Source organism: Eretmochelys imbricata, chromosome 1 (genome assembly GCF_965152235.1).
Source record: "Eretmochelys imbricata isolate rEreImb1 chromosome 1, rEreImb1.hap1, whole genome shotgun sequence".
NCBI lineage: Eukaryota > Metazoa > Chordata > Testudines > Cheloniidae > Eretmochelys > Eretmochelys imbricata.
This window is the reverse complement of record NC_135572.1, coordinates 246,441,181-246,464,129: the sequence shown is the minus strand read 5'-3', so window position 1 is coordinate 246,464,129 and position 22,949 is coordinate 246,441,181. Positions and strand designations below refer to the sequence as shown.

The following is a 22,949-nucleotide window of genomic DNA, read 5'->3' as shown; positions in this document are numbered from 1 at the left end:
CACTGTAGGGACCACTCAAGCCCTGGCAGGGGGATTTGACTAGATGGTGTAATAGGTCTTTCCCATGCCAGATCATATTTTCTGTTATTCTGATAACAGATCACGTGGGAAGAGCTGTTTTAATTAAACCATAGTTCATCTCAAATCTATAGTGTATATGTCCCCTAGGGATTGGCTACATTTTAATTACACATGCTCCATAAATAACTAATAGCTATATATTTGTGCTGGTAGCTGGGGATGGAGTACAATTTAATATAGTCTTTCTGTCATGGTTTTATTTACAGAGAGAAGTTTAAAGAATTATGTGGATTAAAGATAGATTGAAGCCTGGATCTGAATTTACAAGGGGCTGTGTGTATGTGCATTTGATCTAGAAGAGAGAGAGATACCATTCATAAGTTCTCATCTAGATTTGAACTTCCTCAAAGTTCCTGGTCTTTGGATCTCTAGGTTTGGTTTGTGCCCATCACAATTTTTTTTTTTTTGCCGGGGGGTGGGAGGGAGCTAAATATTTGGTATTTTTACTACGTGTTACCTTTTTTTAAGTATCATCATCTTAACTGAATCCGAACACTTCCATTTTTCACCTATTGTGATTCAATTAGTTATAGTAAAAGCAGGGCTTAAATTCAGCTGGAGCTGTCGGGAGCAGAGATCTGGTAAATATTTTCAACCCTCTTGGAGTTTTTATAGCATGTTGGCGGGGGAAGTGGAGGGGGGTCTCCAGGAAATACTCCATAAGAATTTAAACCCTGAGTAAAAGGGTGAACAGTCTCTAGGAATTGCTCTAAAACCCAGTAGACTGGCTTCAGCAAATAGTAGCAAAACATCACACTCCATAGATAAAACGTTGACATTTGCTTAAAAAACAAGCACTACTACCTCAATTGCTGCAGGGAGAGGAAAGGGGGATGCTGTCTCTTTAAAGCTGTCCCCAAGAACAAAGAATTTTTTAACCTTATTTATAAAATATGATTAGCAGCTTGTTCTTACTGGTTTCTCAAGACCCCAAATAGCATGAGTGCCGAGGACACTGTTAATAGAGCAGAATGCCAGAAATGATGTGTTAACCTAAATAAAATGTCATAAATTATTGAGCGTCAATGTTCTTGTTTTATTTTCACTCCTTAAAATACTCCTTTTTGCATGGAAAATCTTCATGGCAAGGTGATTCCATTTCTACAGAGCATTTGTTTGGTTAGTATCTGTTTATAACCTGTGAAGAACTGGCGCTCAAAGTGAAAGCGCCGATGGCAAGGCCTTCTTGGTTTACTGAATCCCATCCTATTATTCCTGTGTCAATCCTTTATGACCACCTCAGACAATTCCTGTCGTCTTATGCTTGACACTCTTCAAAACTGTGTCCTGTCCTAGGGTGCACTGGATAACGTGTAATGTCCAGGATGGATTCTTCCAAGGCACTCACAGTGTCTCTGCCTACTCAACTGACAATCTGTAATAGACTGTAATAATCTGTCAAGTAAAAATATTCCAAGGAGAGTCTTGACATGTTGCATCTTCCATAAAGGGGGTTGTTTATTGTCTATCATGCAAACAGAATCCTCTCCAAAAGGAGAAGTTAGCAACTTTCAGGCCTGGCTACTTTGGTTGTTTCAAAGTCCTGGTCTAGAACCTCGAGGGGGATCTTTTCCAGGACTGGGTCATGCTTACCTTTGTGACTGCCTCTGTCCTTGTGCCATACCATAACCATTCGTAACAGTAACAGTTGTGATCATCTGAGGCATTTTTGCTAACACTTCCCACTATAAGAGCAAAGGGGCAGGACAAAGGGGCAGTCCCAGTGTGGGGCTTGGTGGCTCTGGAACTATTTGGGGCCACATGGAATGTGCTTCAGAACCTATGTGTTTTCCCACTTTAGCCCATGAGGGAGTGGAAAAATGAGTGAGGTAGAGATGGGAATGTGGTGGAGCATGTCAGGTAACCGCAATGGAGGTGGTACTGGGGACCAGAAAATTTCCTGAGGGGAGTATTTAAGAAATGTTTGAAATTTCAAAATAGAAGTAATGTGCCTGGAGCAGTGCTTCTCCACCTCTTTCAAACTGAGATCTCATGTTACAATAGACAAAAGCTGCATGACCCCTGACCTCCTCTTCCATCTAGCCATAAAAAGGGACTGTGGTGTGACTCTTCCACATCTGTTTTTGGCCCTCAGAGGATGAAACCTCTGTTAGTGTTTCTCAAGCTTTTTCTGCTGGCAACTCCCTTTGGACTAAAAGAAAATTATGACACACCCCGCCCCCGTACCAGGGGTGGCACCAGTCTCTTCCCAGTCTGGGGGCTCAGGTGGGCTAGACAGAAAATTAGGGATGTGGGATGTGCTATACCATGTCACCCTTATTTCTGAGTAAGGTTTGACTTTTGCACTGGGAGGGTTTGCTGTAGGGGGCATGTCTATAGCTCCTGAAAGCCCCCATTAGTCCCACTCCTGCCCTCTACTAAGAATTGAAAAGGCAGGGGGCTGAAGCCACCAAAGCCCTGTCACTGGGGATAGGCCTGAAGCTGGTGGTGGGGCTCTGGCAGCTTCAGCCCCAGCCCTGGGAGGCAGGGCTCCAGCAGCTTCAGCCCCAGGGCTCGGGCAGCTTCAGCCCCAGTTCTTTTTTTAACCCAGTTATACTTTCTGGCTGTCACAACATCCACTTGCAACAAGTTCCATAGGTGCGTTGTGTGGAAAAAGTACTTCCTTTTGTGTGTATTCAACCTGCTGCCCGTTAATCTCATCAAGTGACCCCTGGTGTTTGGATTGTGTGAGGGAGCAAAGAACGCTTTCCCCCGCCAATCATGATTTTATAGATCTCCATCATATCCCCCCCTTAGTTGTCTCTTTTCTGAGCTGAACTGCCCTCATGGTTTTAGACTCTTCTTGTACAGAAGCTTTTTCACACCCTTGATTACCTTTGCTGCCCTTCTCTGAACCTTTTCCAGTTCCACTATATCGTTTCTGAGATGGGGTGACCAGAGCTGGAAACCGTGCACCATGGATTTATATAGTGGCACTATATGATACTTTTGTCTTATTTTAAATCCCTTTCCTAATAGTTCCTAACATTCTGTTTGGTTTTTTTGACTGGTGCTGCACATCGAGTGGAAGTTTTCAGAGAACTCTCCATGGTGACTCCAAGACCTCTCTTGGGTGGTAACAGCTAATTTAGAAGCCGCCATTGTATATGGAGTTGAGATTATTTTTTCCAATGTGCGTTACTTGGCACTGATCAGTGTTGACTTTCATCTGCCATTTTGTTGCCCAGTCATCCAGTTTTGTGAGATCCCTCTGTAATTCCTTTCAGTCTGCTTTGGACTTAACTATCTTGAATAATTTTGTATTGTCTACAGGCTCTGCTGTTTCACTGTTCATTCCCTTTTCCAGATCATTAATATATTGAACAGCACTGGTCTCAATACAGGTCCTTGGAGACCCTGCTTTTCATCTCCCTCCATTGTGAAAACTGAGCATTATTCCTGCCCTTTGCTACTGATCCATGAGAGGACCTTCCCTCTTATCCCATGGCTGCTTAAGAGCCTTTGGAGTGGGACCTTTGAAATTCCAAGCATGCTATATCGACTGGATCACCCTTATCCACATGCTTTTTTGACTCCCTCGAAGAATTTTTATTGATTTGTGAGGCATGACTTCCCATTACAAATGCCATGTTGACTACTTCCCCAACAATTCGAGTTTATCTATGTGTCTAATAATTCTGTTCTTTACGATAGTTTCTACCAATTTGCCCAGTACTGAAGTTAGGCTTACAGGCCTATAACTGCCAGGATCTCCCCTGGAGCCCTTTCAAAATCGGTGTTACATTTGTTACTTTCCAGTCATCTGGCACAGAGGCTGTTTTCAACTGTTATTACAGTTCTGCAATTTCACATTTGAGTTCCTTCAGAACTCTTGGATGAATACCATCTGGTCCTGGTGACTTATTACTGTTTTATTGATTTATTTTAATTTACTGTTTAATTTATCAGTTTGTTCTAAACCCTCTTCTATTGACAGAAGGGCATACTAGCGGATCATAGCGATTCCCTTTTGGCCTTACCAAAAAAAAAGAATCTCTGAATATAAGTCACTTACGGCAATATTTTCAACATTGGCCACTCATTTTTGTGCCCCAGTTTTCAGTTACTCAATATGAGACACCCTGGGCCTGATTTTTCAGAACTGCTGCATACCCACATCTCCATCAGAAGTTAATGGAACATTTGGCTGATCGGCACTTCTGAAAATCAGACCCAACATGTCACAGGTTGGATACCCAAAGACAAAGGAGCGCAAAATCAGTGGCCTTTTTCAAACTTTGACCTTTCTGTAACCCTGTTCCTCCATATGTAAAGCTTGTACTGTTATAGGACAGTGGTCACCGACTGGTCGATCCTAGAGGATCTCCCAGTTGATTGAGATCTCCAGTGGTGCAGTGTGGCTGCAGCTAAGGCAGACTCCCTGCATACCCCGGCCGCGTGCCGCTCCTGGAAGCGGCCAGCGCAGCCCTGGGGGCAGGGAGGCAGGGGTCTCCCTCCGCGCAATGCTCCTGTCTCCAAGCACTGCTCCCGCAGCTCCTGTTGGCCAGGAGAGCTGTAGGGGTGGTGCTTGCAGAGAGGGACAGCGCGCAGAGCCATGTGCCCCCCCCGCCTTCCTCCCAGGGGCCGCAGGGGCGTGTTGGCCCCTTCCGGGAATGGCATGGGACTGGGGTAGGCAGGGAGCCTGCCTTAGCCTTAGATGGGAACCGCCAGAGGTAAGTGCTGTCCAGCAGGAGGCCACACCCCAACCCCCATCCCTGAGCCCCCTCCCAGAGACAGCACCCCAAACCCCCTCCCAGACCCAAGCCCTGACCCCCCTCCCAGAGTCAGCACTCTGTACCCCAACACTCTGCCCCAGCCCTGAGCCCCTCCCAGAGCCAGCACCCCATACCCTCTCCTGCACCGCAACTCCCTGCTACAGCCCTGACCCCCCTCCCACAGCCAGCACCCTGTATCCTCTCCAACACCCCAACACACTGCCACAGCCCAGAGCCCTCTCTTGCACCCAAACTCCCTCCTAGAGCTTGCACCCCGAACCCTAACCCCCTGCCCCAGCCCGGTGAAAGTGAGTGAGGGTGGGAGAGAGCGAGCGACGGAAGGGGGGGAATGGAGTATGTGGGACCGGGCTTTGGGGAAGGAGTGGGGCCTCGGGGAATGGGCAGGGTAGATCCTGGGTTGCCCTTAGATTCAAAAAATGATCTTGGGCATAAAAAGGTTGGAGACTACTGTTATAGGAAGCTAAAAGGAGGATATAGCTCTATATTCTGGAAGTCTATGAGCTCTGCTGCATTCCATTTATTTTCCCGTTACTCTTTGAATAGCCGTTTGTGTGATGTCATTATATTTTCTTGCTTTTTTTTTTTATTGGGAACTGGTTGTAGGTTGGAAATTCCATTGGCATGACTTCTCCCTGAGCTGAAGGGCACTCAAGCAGACACAACCATGCAGGATTCATTTTCCCGCTTTTTCTAAGTCCTTTGGTGCAGCACAAGCTTGTGATAATAAACTCAGAAGGAAGTTGGAGCTAATCATTTGGTTCAGAATGCACAAGTCCTGCCAATTTTCCCCACGGGCATGAAACAGCCATTCTAGCTGCGACACCAGCAAATTAAATCCTGAAGGTAGCTGACCAGAAGTAATGAAATGTGTATTTCCATACTGATGCTGTCAGTCCTAAGAGACACCAGCTTTACATTCTAGTTAAATGGGGCATGTTTGTCACTGACAGTGGTGCTTAGAAACAATGCTGGTTTTGTCCCCACCCTTCCTCTGAAAAGCACAAAACCAACATTGGCTAGTAACCTTCTTCTCTCACACTCCAAAAAAGAGAACATCAGACATTGGCCCACTCTTTTAGAAACATTAGAAAATCAGACTGCATATGCAAGAGGGGAGAAAAATGACCTAAGTTTTCACATACATTTTTGAGTCCTGTATTCTGATCTATCTGTCCCTGCATTTTGAAATCAGAACCTGAGTGTCAGAACCAAAGATCAGAAATTGTTGAAGAAGGCCACGCAATGCCTGTAATGTATAGAACAGATGTCACTCCAAAGATGTGCATCATTCAGGCAATAGTTTAAAGCACATGAGCACAGGTGTGTGAGGGAGGGAGATTACTTCTTTTACAAACTCACTGGCAGCAGTTTGCTTCAGTGATAACTCACTTGGAATTAATTATTGTCTGCATCTGAATCTTACCACTGATAACAGTAGCAACTTACTGTGAGGATTTGATATATGGTGTACTACAGTTATGTTATGATGATCATATGAGAGTTATGTAGGGGGGTCACCTGGCTGTCAGATGGATGGAATTTACTATCAAGTCCAGCACACCTTGTGATGGGAAAAACTGCAATAAAATGTACTTTGGTGCAGTTAGTACAACACCCATATACACATCAAAGAATAAAATCGCACCAAATATGAATGACACTTATAAGCATATAATTATATGCTGAGACTATATACAGCTCTGCAATTATATCATTAATTTCCAGCTGTACTTTATTAGCACTACCAGTAATCTAAATTACGATTAATATGAGCAACTATGGTTTAAACTGTAATTGCGTGCCTTAAAACATACAGATTTTCAATGGGGCTTTTTGTTTGTTTGTTTCCTTCAAATGTGTCAAGGTTCCTTCCCCACTCTGAACTCTAGGGTACAGATGTGGGGACCTGCATGAAAGACCCCCTAAACTTATTCTTACCAGCTTAGTTTAAAACTTCCTCAAGGTACAAACTTTTACCTTTTGTCCTTGGACCTTATGCTGCCACCACCAAGCGTGTTAAACAAAAGATAGGGAAAGAGCCCACTTGGAGACGTCTTCCCCCCAAAATATCCCCCCAAGCCTTACACCCCCTTTCCTGGGGAAGGCTTGATAAAAATCCTCACCAATTTGCATAGGTGAACACAGACCCAAACCCTTGGATCTTAAGAACAATGAAAAAGCAATCAGGTTCTTAAGAGAATTTTAATTAAAGAAGAAGTAAAAGAAAAACCTCTGTAAAATCAGGAAGGGAAATACCTTACAGGGTAATCAGATTCAAAACATAGAGAATCCCTCTAGGCAAAACCTTAAGTTACAAAAAGACGAAAAAACAGGAATATACATCCCATTCAGCACAACTTATTTTATCAGCCATTTAAACAAAAGAGAATCTAACGCATATCTAACTAGATTGCTTACTAACTCTTTACAGGAGTTCTGACCTGCATTCCTGCTCTGTTCCCAGCAAAAGCATCACACACACTGACAGAACCTTTGTTCCCCCCCCCCCCCCAGCTTTGAAAGTAACTTGTCTCCTCATTGGTCATTTTGGTCAGGTGCCAGCAAGGTTATCCTAGCTTCTTAACCCTTTACAGGTGAAAGAGTTTTGCCTGTGGCCAGGAGGGATTTTATAGTTCTATATACAGAAAGGTGGTTACCCTTCCCTTTATATTTATGACAACATGTATAGCAAGAAGTTAGGCAAGGGGTTTGGGGATGGTGCTGGGACAGGTTCTGGTTAGAAGTGAGAAGACCAGAGTATCTTTGGGGATAGCACAGTTTACCTTATTCTACCTAAGCATGGGCCTAAATTAGGTATATGAGTAGTTCCATTGACTTCAAACCCATTGACTTCAATGGGATTACTCACATGCTTCATGTTAGATACATGGTTAAGTGACTTCGCGACTTGATCAGTCAATAAGTACCTACATGGGGAATGAATATTTAATAATGGGCTCTTCCGTCTTGCAGAGAAAGATCTAACACAGTCCAATGGCTGGAGGTTGAAACTAGATAAATTCAGAAGGGAAATAAAAGCAAATTTTTAACAGTGAGGGTAATTAACCATTAGAATAGCTGTCCAAGGGTTGTGGTGGATTCTCCATCACTAGCAATTTTAAAATCAAGATTGGATGTTTTTCTAAAAGATATGTGCGAGTGCAAACAGAAATAAAGGGAAATCCTATGGCCTGTGTTATTACAGGAGCTCAGATGAGACCACAGTGGCCCCTTCTGGGTTTATAATCTATTAATCAGGACCTAATTCCTTATTTAGTCTTAGAATAAAGTTACTCTTTCTGTGATTCTTTGTCAAGTGACAGGCACACACGTGTTTCATGGAGACCAGCATTATGGACACTTCCTTGATGCTGCATGGGCCTGTGTTAGAGGGGTATAGTAGGAATAATTTCAAATGTTGATGGGGGAGAGGATGAAATTTACCCAAATCCCCCCTCGTTTTGCTGTTGTTTGTTTTTCTTGACCAGCTTTAAAATGTAATCCCTAATCCTGCAGTTGGATCCTGTGTGATTCAGATTGCAGGATTGGGCAAAGACATATATGGTTAGCCCTATTGACTTCAAAAGGTAAGCATATCAATCCAAATGGAGAAAAGGTAAGCATTTGTAAGTCTTCATGTGTGAGTCTTTGCAGGGTGGGGATCTCAGCCTGTAAACTCTTTGGAGTAACGACTGTGCCATCTGCAAAGTGTAACAAACTTTTACTATAAGATATTAATTCCTAATAATATTTTGTGTGTATCATTTTAAAATCCTAAAATCACTTAAGGATTTTAGGATTAGAGATTGGAACCAAACTGCAAAGATCAAATCAAAATCTGGAACTGATGTTTATCCCAGGTTTGGGTTAAGATTAGGTCCATTATAGAGAAAGACCAATGCTGCAGTTTGTGTCCAGCTCTAAAGTCTCTCAGCTTTCGCAGGAACAGGTCTCCTGGCCCATCCTTATCTGTACGAAGACAGATTAAGGCAACCTGTGGCTCTGGGTTAACCTTGACATAGGGGCCCGTTTGTGGCTTCACCCTCACAGCACTGATCCTACATCGTGATCCCTCCCCAGTTGGAGTGGCAGTAGCTGATGGGCCCCTTCCTTCCCATAGAGACAGGGGCAGCAACTTGAGCCTTTCCCTCCTTCTGTAGCTGCAGTAGAAGCAACACTTCTTTTGAGAGCAGCAGGGGCAACACAGACTTCGTAAGAGGCAGGGGAACTCACACCAAGGTTACTGGGGTAAATACTGTGAATCATTGTGGATAAGCTAGCCCATTGCACTTTTCTCACATAATTCCCTCTTTGAGAGGTGGTAGTGGAGGTGTTCCCCAGAATAGAAGGTCTAGAAGTTAACATTCCATTGTACAGGGTAATTCACACCCCTCAGAGCTATTGTTTCAGCCTCTCTGCAGACTCAGGCCCTGCAGCTGTACTCAGGATCTGAAACCCAGTTTGTCATTTTGTAGGATATCCACTTTCTATAGTACTTAATGTCGATGGTTTCAACCTCAGTTCTCTACTATACACAGTATTGCCAACTCTTGCGAATTTATCACTAGTTTTCACGTATTTGGTATTTTTCTTCAGACCCCAGCTCCTGGAGCAATTTCCTTTTGCAATAACCTCAGCTTTAATTTTTAGAAAAATAAAAGTTTCTAGCCCTCATGATTGTGGAGAAAAGCTTGAAAATATGACCCAAAACCCAGAAGGCAAATAAATAATAATAATAATTAATAATAAAATATTTATTATTTTTGAAAACCTCATGATTCTTAAGCCAATCTTATGATTTTGGGGGCCTGACTCTCCTGAGTTTTGAATGTGTGGGGTTGGCAATACTGCATCTGTAAAAGGGGTGGAGTGGAAGGCAGGAGGAAGGAAAAAGAAAAGAAACCACTGCTGTAAAGATTAATCTTTTCTTCTAATTAATTACAGCAGTTATGTTTTGGAATTCCTGTAGAGAACAAGTGCTTCTTGCTGACAGCTGGCTTGCAATTAATAAAAGGAAAAGGCTTTTCAGCTGGCAGTAACTTTACATGCTCATGATATATGAAAACAAGGTTAAATCACTCAATTTTTTCTTAACCGCATATGAAAGAAACATTTAAAATGAAATGGCTTAACTTAAGAAATGAAAAAGTAGTGACTGGCAAAAGTTCCTATTCCCACTATTTCATTAGTGTCCCAAACAACCAGTGGAGCCCCTGAAGAATCGAGATACAAAAGGAGCACTTAAAGACGATAAAGTCATTGCAGAGAAACTAAATGAATTCTTTGCTTCAGTCTTCACAGCTGAGGATGTTAGGGAGATTCCCAAACCTGAGTCATCTTTTGTAGGTGACAAATCTGAGGAATTGTCACAGATTGAAGTGTCACTAGAGGTTTTGGAATTAATTGAGAAACTTAACAGTAACAAGTCACCGGGACCAGGTGGCATTCACCCAAGAGTTCTGAAAGAACTCAAATGTGAAATTGCGAACTATTAACTATGGTTTGTAACCTGTCCTTTAAATCAGCTTCTGTACTCAATGACTGGAAGATAGGTAATGTAACGCCAATATTTGAAAAGGGCTCTAGAGGTGATTCTGGCAATTACAGACCGGTAAGTCTGTCAGTACCGGGCAAATTAGTTAAAACAATAGTAAAGAATAAAATTGTCAGACACATAGAAGAGCATAAATTGTTGCGCAAAAGTCAATATGGTTTCTGTAAAGGGAGATTGTATCTTAGTAATCTTTAGAGTTCTTTGAAGGGTTCAACAAAGATGTGGACAAGAGGGATCCAGTGGACATAGTGTACTTAGATTTCCAGAAAGCCTTTGACAAGGTCCCTCACCACAGGCTCTTATGTAAATTAAGTTGTCATGGGATAAGAGGGAGGATCATTTCATGCACTGAGAACTGGTTAAAAGAAAGGGAACAAAAGGTAGGAATAAATGGTAAATTATCAGAATGGAAAGGGGTAACTGGTGGTGTTCCCCAAGGGTCAGTCCTAGGACCAATCCTATTCAGCTTATTCATAAATGATCTGGAGAAAGGGGTAAACAGTGAGGTGGCAAAATTTACAGACGATACTAAACTGCTCAAGATAGTTATGACCAAAGCAGACTGTGAAGAACTTCAAAGAGATCTCACAAAACTAAGTGATTGGGCAACAAAATGGCAAATGAAATTTAATGTGGACAAATGTAAAGTAATGCACATTGGAAAAAATAACCCCAACTATACATACAATATGATGGGGGCTAATTTAGCTACAACTAATCAGGAGAAAGATCTTGGAGTCATCGTGGATAGTTCTCTGAAGATGTCCATGCAGTGTGCAGCAGCAGTCAAAAAAGCAAATGGGATGTTAGGAATCATTAAAAAAGGGATAGCGAATAAGACGGAGAATATTTTATTGCCCTTATATAAATCCATGGTACACCCACATCTTGAATACTGCGTACAGATGTGGTCCCCTCATCTCAAAAACGATATGCTGACATTAGAAAAGGTTCAGAAAAGGGGAACTAAAAGGATAAGGGGTTTGGAACGGGTCCCATCTGAGGAGAGATTAAAGAGGCTAGGACTTTTCAACTTGGAAAGAGGAGAATAAGGGGGGATATGATAGAGGTATATAAAATCACGAGTGGTGTAGAGAAAGTTAATAAGGAAAAGTTATTTACTTGTTCCCATATAAGAACTAGGGACCACCAAATGAAGTTAATGGGCAGCAGGTTTAAAAGAAATGAAAGTTCTTCACACAGCTCACAGTGAACCTGTGGAACTCCTTGCCTGAGGAGGTTGTGAAGGCTAGGACTACAACAGGGTTTAAAAGAGAACTGGATAAATTCATGGAGGTTAAGTCCGTTAATGGCTATTAGCCAGGAGGGCAAGGAATGGTGTCCCTAGCCTCTGTTGTCAGAGGGTGGAGATGGATGGCAGGAGAGAGTTTACTTCCTCTGGGGTACCTGGCACTGGCCACTGTCGGTAGACAGGATATTGGGCTGGATGGACCTTTGGTCTGACCCAATGTGGCCATTCCTATGTTCTAACACTAATGAAAGCTTTGGAGATACAAAGATAAGGCCTGATCCTGAGAGGTACTAAGCACCCAGTGAATGCTTAGACAGGACTTTATGAGTGTGCTTGGTCAGTTCTGTATATCACAGAAATCGGCCCTCCGTTGCAGATTCTTCTTATTTCCCAGGATCAGGCCTGTAGTGCCCTGCTTCTGCATAATAAAGACATTTCCATTAACTCTACTGTCCTTTTTTTTTAATGCCTCCGTGGTATTCTTTGCAGCTTTTTCTAAAATCCTTCTTCACCTGGTATCTGCCTTTCATCCCTGCCCCTACTCAAAAAACAAATGAAACAAACAAACAAAAAAATCCTCCTACAACCAGCAACCTGTGTGGTGAAAATGACAATTCAGGCTGCTTATCAGAAATAGTTTCCCAGGGAAACAGCAGAGTTTCAGGTTTTGGGGACTTGAAAGCTGGACTAGTCATAGCATTGGAAAATATAATGTAGGGAACAATCTTGCATTGGCAGATGGATTTGCCGAATAATCATGCAGCATTAACTTCGGGCTTTGGATCAGGTCCTAAAAAGATTGCAAGAATTTTGCAAACTAACCCTCTTGTGGAAGGAAATTTTTATTTTTCATCCCACTGGAAGCAGGCACAGAAATGCCACAGGAATGAGTGGGGTATAAATACCTAAACAGATAGATTAAAGTGAAATTACTAATACCCTGGATTTTCCTTTAGCGTCTCTTCTTTTATTGTCTTGTAGAATGCAGCACCTTTCCAAGTTACTGTCCGAGATGACAACTGCATTGTAGTGTCGCTGGAGGAGTCTGATGTAGTGAGCTTGTCCTCTGTGTACGTTGTGAAGATAACTGGTGAATCCAAGAACTACTTTTTCCAGTTTGAAGAATTCAACAGCACTTTACCTTCCCCTGTGGTTTTTAATGCCAGTTACCATGGCCTTTATTACATAGTGACTCTGATGGTGGTGAATTCCAATATGGTTTCCAAACCAGTGAGATCGATCACTGTGTTAACCAGTAAGTAGCAACTTACTCAGTTTTTCTCTCTTTCTTCTTTGTTTGTGTGTCACTCCAAAGATAATTCTGTGCAGAGGTTGAACTACATTTAAAAGGTCCTGACTGGGTTGTAGGGAGGACTAGGAGCAAAGGCTCTGAAGTTTTGGGTGGAAGGAAGAGCAGCTGTAGAGCCTCCCTGGGTAGCCCAGCCCATAAAAAGGCTGGAAAGGGGCACCCCAGGCTCATCTGTGGTACTCATTCCCTGAGCAGGTGGGCCAGGGAAGCTCCTTTCTAGGATGGGCAGAAGAGATGAGACATTTCCAGGACCTGAGCTGTGTATAAGCCAACCCTGAAAACCTGCCTAAATATATTGATGGAAATTTCTCATCTTTTACATGCATATATCCATACTATGATCCAAACCGTGGTCTGAGACCTAAAAAGCACTCGCTGCCAGTCCAGTGAGAGCTGCCTGGCCATGTGGTGCTGGGGGCTCTTCTGCTGTAGCTGTCACATGGATGTTGTTTGATCATGAATAGGAGGTGAGGTGCTCTGTGCAGTTGTTACTGGGAAGCAGGTGGTCACTGTGACAATCTCCCACCCAATTGGGGCATCTCAAAGATTTTGTAGCATGGACCACCTTTTAGTAACCCCTCTTTTAACAGGTTTGTGTGTGTTGATGATGATATGATTCATCCACCAGAAACAGGGCGGGGAGGTCTGATTACATTTAGTCCATCCTCACATCATGAGAGGTACCAAGGCTTCTGATTCAATGTCGGATGCTGAGCCCTGCCATAATTCTAACATGGTGTGACGGGGCATGCATGTCTCACACTGGGACTGTGGGGGTTAACGCCTCACTGTGGGGTGAGGGCGCCATTCCCCCATGGCCCTACTGGGCATGCTGAAAGTGCAACGCCAGTATAAGAGGGAGCAGCCTGGCTCAGTCGGGGCAGACTGCTGTAGGGGAAGGAGGTGTGCTGCTGACCCCTGCTGGAGGGCTGTGGGCACTTCAAGATGCAGAGGCCAGCCAGCTGACAGCAACCCTCAACCCCCAGGCACGGGACACGGCTGAGGGAGAAGGAACCGAGGGAACTGGGAAGCCAACAGATGTGGAGAAACTGGTAGGAAGTAACCCAGGGAGTCTTTGCGAGGAGTTGGTTGGACAACCGGAGACTAGCTCGGCATATTTCGGCCGGATCCCCGCCGAGCTGGTGGCAGGCAATTCTGCCACCAACAGGGCCCTGGGTTGGGACCTGGTGGAGAGGGAGGGCCTGTGTCCTCCTAACCCCCAACCAGAAGCAAATACTCACCAGCAACTACACACCACACCACAGAAACACTAACCGAGGAACCAATCCCCGTAGCAAACCTCGTTCCCTACTCTGTCCCCATATCTACTCTAGCGGCACCATCAGAGGACCCAACCACATCAGTCACACCATCAGAGGCTCATTCACCTGCATGTTTACTAATGTTATATATGCCATCATGTGCCAGCAATGCCCCTCTGCCATGTACATTGGCCAAACCGGACAGTCCCTACGTAAAAGAATAAATGGACACAAATTGAACATCAGGAATGGTAACATACAAAAGCCAATAGGAGAACACTTCAATCTTCTTGGACATTCTATAACAGATTTAAAAGTGGCTATACTTGAACAAAAAAAAACTTCAGAAACAGACTTCAAAGAGAAACTGCAGAACTAAAATTCATTTGCAAATTTAACACCATTAATTTGGGCTTGAATAGGGACTGGGAGTGGCTGGCTCATTACAAATGCAGCTTTGCCTCTCCTGGAATTGACACAGCCTCATCTATTGTTGGGAGTGGACTACATCCACCCTGATCGAATTGGCCCTGTCAGCATTGGTTCCCCACTTGTGAGGTAACTCCTTTCTCTTCATGTGTCATTATATAATGCCTGCATCTGTAATTTTCAGTCCATGCATCTGAAGAAGTGGTTTTTTACCCATGAAAGCTTATGCCCAAATAAAACGGTTAGTCTTTAAGGTGCCACCAGACTCCTTGTTGTTTATGTGAATACAGACTAACATGGCTACCCCCTGATACCTATACAGGCTGCCGCCCCCCTGAGGTGGCTGCCCATTCTAACAGCTATTGACTCCGGCAGCTAGGCTGTTCAGCCTCGAGCCGGGGGCAGCTATTGACTCCGGCCGCTAGATCATACAGCCTCAAGCTGGGGGGCAGCTATTGACTCCGGCCGCTAGTCCGTACAGCCCCGCCGGGGGGTGCGCAGGTGCAGCTGTGGGCCCGAACTGTGGCACATGGCTTACAAACATTGAAACCAATTTGTATCTCTTTAAATGGTTTCTTAATCTGAAAGTCCTGTTCTTTTTAAAAACTCCAATGGGGGAAAAATAGTTAGCCATTTGTGATTAATCAGGTCTTTGATTGTACATCTGGGCACAAGTCTTATTCACAGCCAGGTTTCTGTGACAAGTTGTTGCCATATAACGTCAGAGAGCCCTTTTCACTGTTTAAACTGGGCTGATTAAGACCTGGCTGAAGCAAATCAGGAGAAACTCTGAGACTGGAGGGAGTTTTTTGATAGAGTACCTTTTGGGGTCAAATGACAAATTGAAATCAATGTATAATTTTGTTTGGTTTCTGGCTCTGGAATAGGGTTGCCAGCCCTCCAGGATTGGCCTGGAGTCTCCTGGAATCAGTCTCCCGGTGACTGTTGAAAGCAATCAAGGAGATTTTAAGAAAATGACATTACATTGTGTTGGGGGGGAGAGAGGGGAAATCTCCCGGAATAACTTCCCTCTGAGTTGGCAGCCCTACTCTGGAACTTTATAAAACTGTGTAAGTACAGCACTGCCACTGTCAACAAACAGCATATACAATAATCACAATCTTCCAAGAGTCCTTTCGATGAACATCATTTGAATTGCAAGGTCAAGCATTTGAAAGTTAGGAAATGCCACGTAATAAGACAGGGACCTGTCGAAAAAATAGTTTATGCTCATGTAATTAAAGATGCACAAGGCGGCTGAGTTAAGGTTCCAGAAGTATTGTGGCATTTCCTAACTTTTGAGTGCTTCCTTGCAACCTTAATAGTGTCCTTTGAATGTAATTTTTAAAATGCCATTTCCTAGATTTTGCTTTTAAAGGAAAATGGTAAAAACAAATTTGGTTATGAACATCTGTAACACCACCTCAGCGAGCATCTTCTTCAGGGTTTGAAACCTAAGCCTTCAGCACCACAGTATAGACTGCTACCACCTGAGAGACAGGACTGGCTACATTAGCTGCCTGCCAGCAGGAGAAGGCTGTTATTTCCTAATGGAGGATGAATCACTGGGTCCAAATGCATGGGGCAGTTGAAGGTGGTAGGAGCCCAGCCCAGCTCTTACTCCCCACTTATTCCCAGGAGTTGGGAGTTGGGAGAGCTCCTGATCCATATAGTGCCCCCAGAGGGAGTGATGGGCTGCTGGGGCCACACCCTGGGTATAGGCTCTGGTTGTATAGAGCTTGGGCTAGCTTTCTTTCTCTCCCCCTACTTGGGAGTGCTCCAGTCCCAAGTGATATCCCCAGATGGAGTTGGAGCATTGATCAATAAGGGATACCAGCTCAGCACCCTGCAGCTGGTCTGGCAGTTCCATGGAGGTCCCCAGGTACTGCTGTGCAAATAACAGATGTTTCAGTTCACTGGCAACTGAAAAATTGAGGCGGGGGGGATGGTTTGGGGTTGATCCCAAAATAAAGTTTTAAAACATGTTCAGTGAGCAGTGGGGGAAAATGATTTCATGTTGGGGAAAAAAACATTTCATTTCCATTTCAAGTGTTTTATTAACATTAAAAAATAAATTAAATGATGGGAAGTTCAAAACAAAAAGTTGTTTTCATTCAAAGTATCCAAAGGATTTGACTTTTTTGGATTATTTTGTGGGGGAAGGGGAAGCAGATGGACTGAAACAATTAAGCAAAAATGACATGAATTTGCAAACTGTTTCAGTATTGCCAAATCTGCCTTTTTTTTTTTTTTTTGCTTGGGAAACAAATTCAGAAGAATCCCCCCCCCCCCCCCAGTACTATTCCCAGTACAGTCTCTGCTGCTGCTTTGCCAGAGACATAAGTCTGAACTTACAATATTTAGTAAAAGCTAAACAGAGTTTCCTGGGATGAAGTAAATACATATCTGTAGCCTAAGGACATTCCCCTGCTGAAAGTCAAAGGTTTGCTCTAAACAATGCAGGTATAAGAACTTATCAAAGAAAAGGTTGCAAGAATCCTTCCTAATGGAAAGCATGGGCAACCTAAGTATATGGGTTGCTACTAGTCCCCCCTATAATATCATAGCCTTCTCAAGAAGCTCACTAATTGAGGAGAGGGATGTTTCAATGAAAGGGTATTTGATCAGGAAAAGTCTGACATTGTGGTAACCAGTTAGGTAATTAGGATAGATTCATATATTTCCCTGTGCCATAGGTTCTCTGTCTGTTAAATATCATTGACTTAGTGTGACCATGTGAAAAATAGACTTATGTAATCTGTGACATGCTACGGCATGGATCCTGGAGCAAATTCATCCTGATACAACGCCATTGACTTCTGTCAGGTTACACCAGCTACAAACTGGCCACATGTGTTAGGCTGCCATGGGATAAATCAAGCTATGTAGCCAATGATGCCTGACTCTTTGAGATAAATGATGTTGACTGCAATTGGTCCCCAGGCTGTCCTTAAACATTTCACAACAGTTCTTCTGGGCTTACTGATATTTGCAGAAGTGTCTGTGAAGTGGCACCACATACCACTATCGTCTTTCATCTCGATCCTGTGCTAGGGCAACTGAGACCAGAGCAGTGTATGGGGAAAGAGGCTTTTCCCCTCAGGGACCCACAGAAAAGCTCTCTCTATTGAGAACTCTCTGCTTTCCAATACAATATTCCTACAAGCTGATTTCCTTTCCCTATTCTAGTTCCTTGTATGATGTTCTTCTCTCAGCAGGTGGACAAAAAAGAAAATCTCTCTTCACAGGGTGAAATCTCACCCCACTGAAGTCTGACAGAATTTTTGCTGCATTCATCAAAGGAAGAAAGAGATCAGAATTTTTTTTCTTGCCACATAGGGCTGTCATCTTTAACTTGGACCTTCTCTGTGAGATCAAATGGGGTTTATTTTCAAAGAGAAAGTAGTTTCAATATCCAACAGTCCCTCTTGCTGCAGTGAGAATGTTGGGATGGATGTCAGAAAGTTTGAGGTTAATAAAAAAGGAAGAGTTTGCCAGTTTCACTTATTGGGAGTATGTTCATGTGTCCCTAGTTAGAATGGTTTCAGGACTTTCTCACTACTAGTCAAAACTCCACAGAACATAGAGCTTCTGCTGTCTTTAGCATCATGTATGCCTGGATTATCTGGATTCTATAGTCCACATATTTGGAGACTGTAGCAGGGTCCAGTGATTGCTATACCTGAACTCTCAGTCTTAGATTTAGTGAATTGACCAGATCGAATCTGTTGCCAATTTATTTTGGATTGTGGTTTCATCAGAGTGAGCAGAACTGGCTATGATCTGCCCTTAGATGGGAGACCTGCAAGACAGAATGTGGTATTGGTGATAAGAAGGTGGCACTCTTCCTGCTGATTCAGTACTGAACCAGTGTTCAATATGGTTTGTTGGACACTTTACTGCTGAAGAAGAGGTAAAATTGAGGTCCTGACCACTTGTCATGAAAAAAAATCCCGTGACAGTTTTTACAAGAGTAGGTGTGTTAACCCTGGTGTCTTGGCCAAATTCCGGCATGAATAATTGCGTTCTGTATATCTAGCTTTACTCTTCCCCTGGAGCCTGCACTCGATATGGTTAAAAAAATAATAGTGATGTGTGATGCTGTGGTGCTGTTTAAAGACTACTCCCTTCTGCTCTTAAAGTGGCTTCTGTTCTAACTAGATTAAGCTTGGGCGGGGGATGCTTACCTGAGGTGTCATCACATCTCTGATTGCTGTGTTGACATGTGCTAAGTCCCAGTTAGTTACATAGTAGTTTTGGAAGCAATAAAGAAAGTAACTCTAAAACCAGTGACTAAAACCCCTCACCCATGTCCCACCCTTTCCAGTCAGGAGACTTGATTTTGTTAAGTCTAATGATATTCGCGAAGGTTTATTCTGAGACGCCTTGCTAGGCTGAGTTACATCAGTGCTGCCTAGCTTTTTGACTCCATATTTATTTGCTTTTTTGTTGTTTTGGTTGTGGGGTTAATCCCATTGAGAGAACAAGCTTTACACATTTAAAGGAGTAGAGAAGGCAGCATGCTGCAAAATTACCATGTGCCTCTCTGTACAAAACAAAACCAAACCCTTGTATTTCAACTGGGAAATTAAATCAGGACACATGGTACCATTAAGAACAGTTCTGCTTGATATTTGTTTTGCCCTGTAACTAGAAGCTTAAGGTTGTAAAATATCTTAGTTTTTCAAAAGCCACTGATTCCTCATGGGAAAACTTTGAAAAAATAGTTTTGTATGAAGAGAATTCTGCCCATAGATCTTTTTCTTTTTTCCCTCCTCCCTACTGGCCTGCAGCTGTACCTTTGGGGACTGTAATTTCATCAGCTCGTAGAAAGTAATCCGTATTGGAACGGGTTAATACTTGAATGTCAAAGTAGATGCTACAGGAAATGGCACTATTGATTCACTAGATGCCATTCTTCCCTCCAAAGCATCATAGAATCTGTGCCGTAGGAGGAGGTTGGGTACTATGTCTCAGACGAAATGTAAAACTTTTTGAAAGAGTTTGGGTTGTGTTAAACATGGAGGCCCCGATTTTGATATGATCTTTCATCTCTAACGTGTACTAAGCTGGGCCCCTAGAATTTGAGGCCCCCCAAATCACTAGTCACACTAGAACATTTCAGTTGGTATCTCTACTTTAATTCTCCGACAGTGGCAATGGTGTTCTTCACTACCTATCCTAAACCTTAGTGTGATGTTGCTGCATGCATTAAATAGCTGCTGCATTTCACCCCAAAGGTGGCTGCATTTTAGTGATGGAACAAAATGGAGCTGTTATCCTGATTGGGGCATATAGGCAATAACATGATACAATTAAATAATAATTTGATACTGCAGAAACTTATACCTGTTGATAATTTATGTCAGTAGCCTCAGTGACTTCAAATGGGACTATTTGTGTGCAAAATTACACCACATGTGAGAACGTGTCTGCATATGGTGGCCTTGCTTTGTAAAAATGCTCTTGGATTCTTCTCTATGGAAGGCAGTATATAAATGTCAGTCATTGTTAATCTACTTTTGGGTGCAATGGGTAAGGGAGTTAATCCCTGGCTCATTTCTAGCAACCATGTGTAATACTTCATCCACCTTAGCATGGCAACCCATAATGAATTCACAACGTAGGGCATGCAGATTTATGAAGATTAAAAAGAAGTTTATTTGGGAAATTTGGTTGGAGGGGGAGGTAATTTTCAATGTACATGTTATTTTTCTTGGATTGAAATTGCCATATAAAACTTTAATGCGACTGACACTGATTGGAGGCTTTATGGAGGATTTAGCATCTGAAATTGGTCTAGGTTTGCAAACTTCCATTATTCTCACATGCCATTTGCATAATACAGGTAACAAATTAAATACAAAAGGGCAAGGGAGTCCAGGCAAAATGATGAAGTTAAAATTTCAATAGACAAGAAGAGAAATTGGTTGCAATGGGAGCAGCAGATTCTGAGACCTACAGAAGAAACACAACTGTGTGCATCCAAAACACAGGCAGGCTAAAGTTCAGGTATGGGTGTAGGTCCTGATCCTGCAAACTGCTCTGCATGGGCATAATATACTATGAACATCTAAAAATGAAAGGACACTGTGGTTGAATAAATTTATTAAATCTTATTTAAAAGAAACACTGAAATCATCTATGCCCAAGTGTAGGTTTTAGCACTTCAAAAACATTATTTTTGTGCCACACAGGAGGGTTTACAAATAAAATCTTAAAATTTATAGAAAAATATTCTATTATTTTTAAAAACATGAAATGCAAATGGAATGCATAGGGTGAGAGAGACTGTTTTAAAATATTCCTTTGAAGTGTTGGAAACCCAAACACTTTGGCATCTTTCTAATAGGACTGTTTTAGGTATTTGTTAAGGGTCATTGAAGTAAATGGAAAGATTGAGTGCTAGATTGGGCCCTAAATGCTGAGAGAGCAGGGAAGTGAAACTGACCAGTCACTAATTTCATTCTTCATGTGGTGTGATAAATTAAATGCATATGATGAAAAGGAAAATAGGTATACATATTCATTAAGCTTTAATAACCAAGGGAGCTGCTAGTAACCCAAGTTATGAGAAATTAAACACAGAACATTATTTTTATCTATAGAGTGTCCCTGTAATTTCAAAGAGTGTGAAATTGGCTTAGATTAGGAGACTTGGTGGCAGAGGGAATAGGATGATGGGAGATTCTCTAAATTCCATGTTCTCACTCACATTACTGTGCTAGCATCTTTCACAAGCCAAAGAGAGAGGAAGGTAAATGGAATATAACAGCAGCAATCCACAGCATCTTCCACTTAATTCAATCATAGGCTAATTAAATAAAAAACATCAGGAACCAAAATAATTTGAATTAAAAATGAATACAACTTCCACCCTTTATTTGATTTGTCCTAGGAAGAAATAACTGGATAATTCAATCACTGACTTAGAAAGTTGCCGTAATTATTACAATAATAAGGAAGGCCAAAATCTGAATGAGATAATAGAAGAAAGAGCCCAAGGCAGACCCATGATAGTGAAAGATGGCTTGTAGCTAAGAGTTGTACTATTCAGACATTGTTATTGATATTTTAAGCACTACCATGTGTAAGAGCTATTATATGCACTCTGTGGTCATGTGGATAACCAAATCAGCCACTTATTTCAGTTGAAAAGATGGGAATAGACTCAATAGAAAAAAGATGGAAGGCTTTGTATTCTGTGATCTGCTTTTGCTGTTATCTATTTCTGGGCTATTAAATCAGGAGTTGTCAGCAATATTCTTCACAGACTCCCCACATTACAATATGTATTGGTGTTTGAGAGTCCTGGAAATTGAGTTTGAATAAGTAGTAGGTATTCAAATGTGTGGATGTTTAGCTGCAATAGGTCAATGCTTTTTAGTGTAGAAAATAGTTTCATCTAATGGGATTTTTCACTCTATTTTCCAAGAAGACCAGTATTCTCTGATTGCAACTAGGACAGAAATGCCAAACTCACTGCTTTCTTTCTAGAATTTTGTGACTTCTGCTTCCTGTCCCAGCTGAATCAAGAAGTCTGAGACTACCTAAAAATCAAAACTTCTTGATTTAAACAAAAACCCTATCATTAACCTAGGTAGCTGTAGGAGAGAATGCAGGCAGAAGCCCAGCAGCAGAGTGGGGGCTATCCTGTTCATTGCACTCGGTGTAGCATATATGATTACCTGCCCTGTGGCCGGGTGGCATATGTGTGCATTCGGTGCAAGGAGCTCCTGACCCTCAGAGACCATGTATGGGCTTTGGAGGTCAGGGTGGTGGAACTGGAGGAGCTAAGGGAGGCAGAGAGGTATGTTGATGAGGCTTTCCGGGACACTGTAGATTTGTCCCACCTCCTGTCAGAGAGCCCCTACGCTGTTAAAGAGGATGTAAGGCCCAGAGAAGGAGTGCAATCAACGGGAGCAGAGGGAAACCTTCCCATAGTTGGGATCCTCCTTCCAGATGATTTTGGGGTATCCTCTCACACTGAGGTTACTTCTCCGGGGCAGGGAACTCCAGTCATTAGAAAGAGGCAGGTGTTAGTAATGGGAGATTTGATCATTAGAACCGTAGATAGCTGGGTTTGTGATGACCAGGAGAACCATATGGGGACTTGCCTGCCTGATGCGAAGGTTGCGGATCTCTCGAGGCATCTAGATAGACTTATGAGTAGTGCTGGGGAGGATCCGGTGGTCATAGTACATGTAGGTACCAATGACATAGGGAAGGGTAGGAGAGACATCCTGGAGGCTAAATTTAGGCTGCTAGGAAAGAGACTGAAATCCAAGACCTCTATGGTGGCATTCTCAGAAATGCTTTCGGTTCC

The 22,949-nt window shown here is 42.8% G+C and overlaps 1 protein-coding gene across 1 annotated transcript in view; it reads left to right on the top strand.

Moving 5' to 3' along the window:
• The window catches only part of PTPRO (protein tyrosine phosphatase receptor type O), a 213,879-nt gene that overhangs the window by 111,095 nt on the left and 79,835 nt on the right, over positions 1–22,949 (top strand). The window contains exon 2 of the mRNA XM_077807489.1: positions 12,605–12,878. Within this exon, the coding sequence (XP_077663615.1) occupies positions 12,605–12,878 (274 nt within the window). The remainder of the gene's footprint in view (positions 1–12,604; positions 12,879–22,949) is intronic.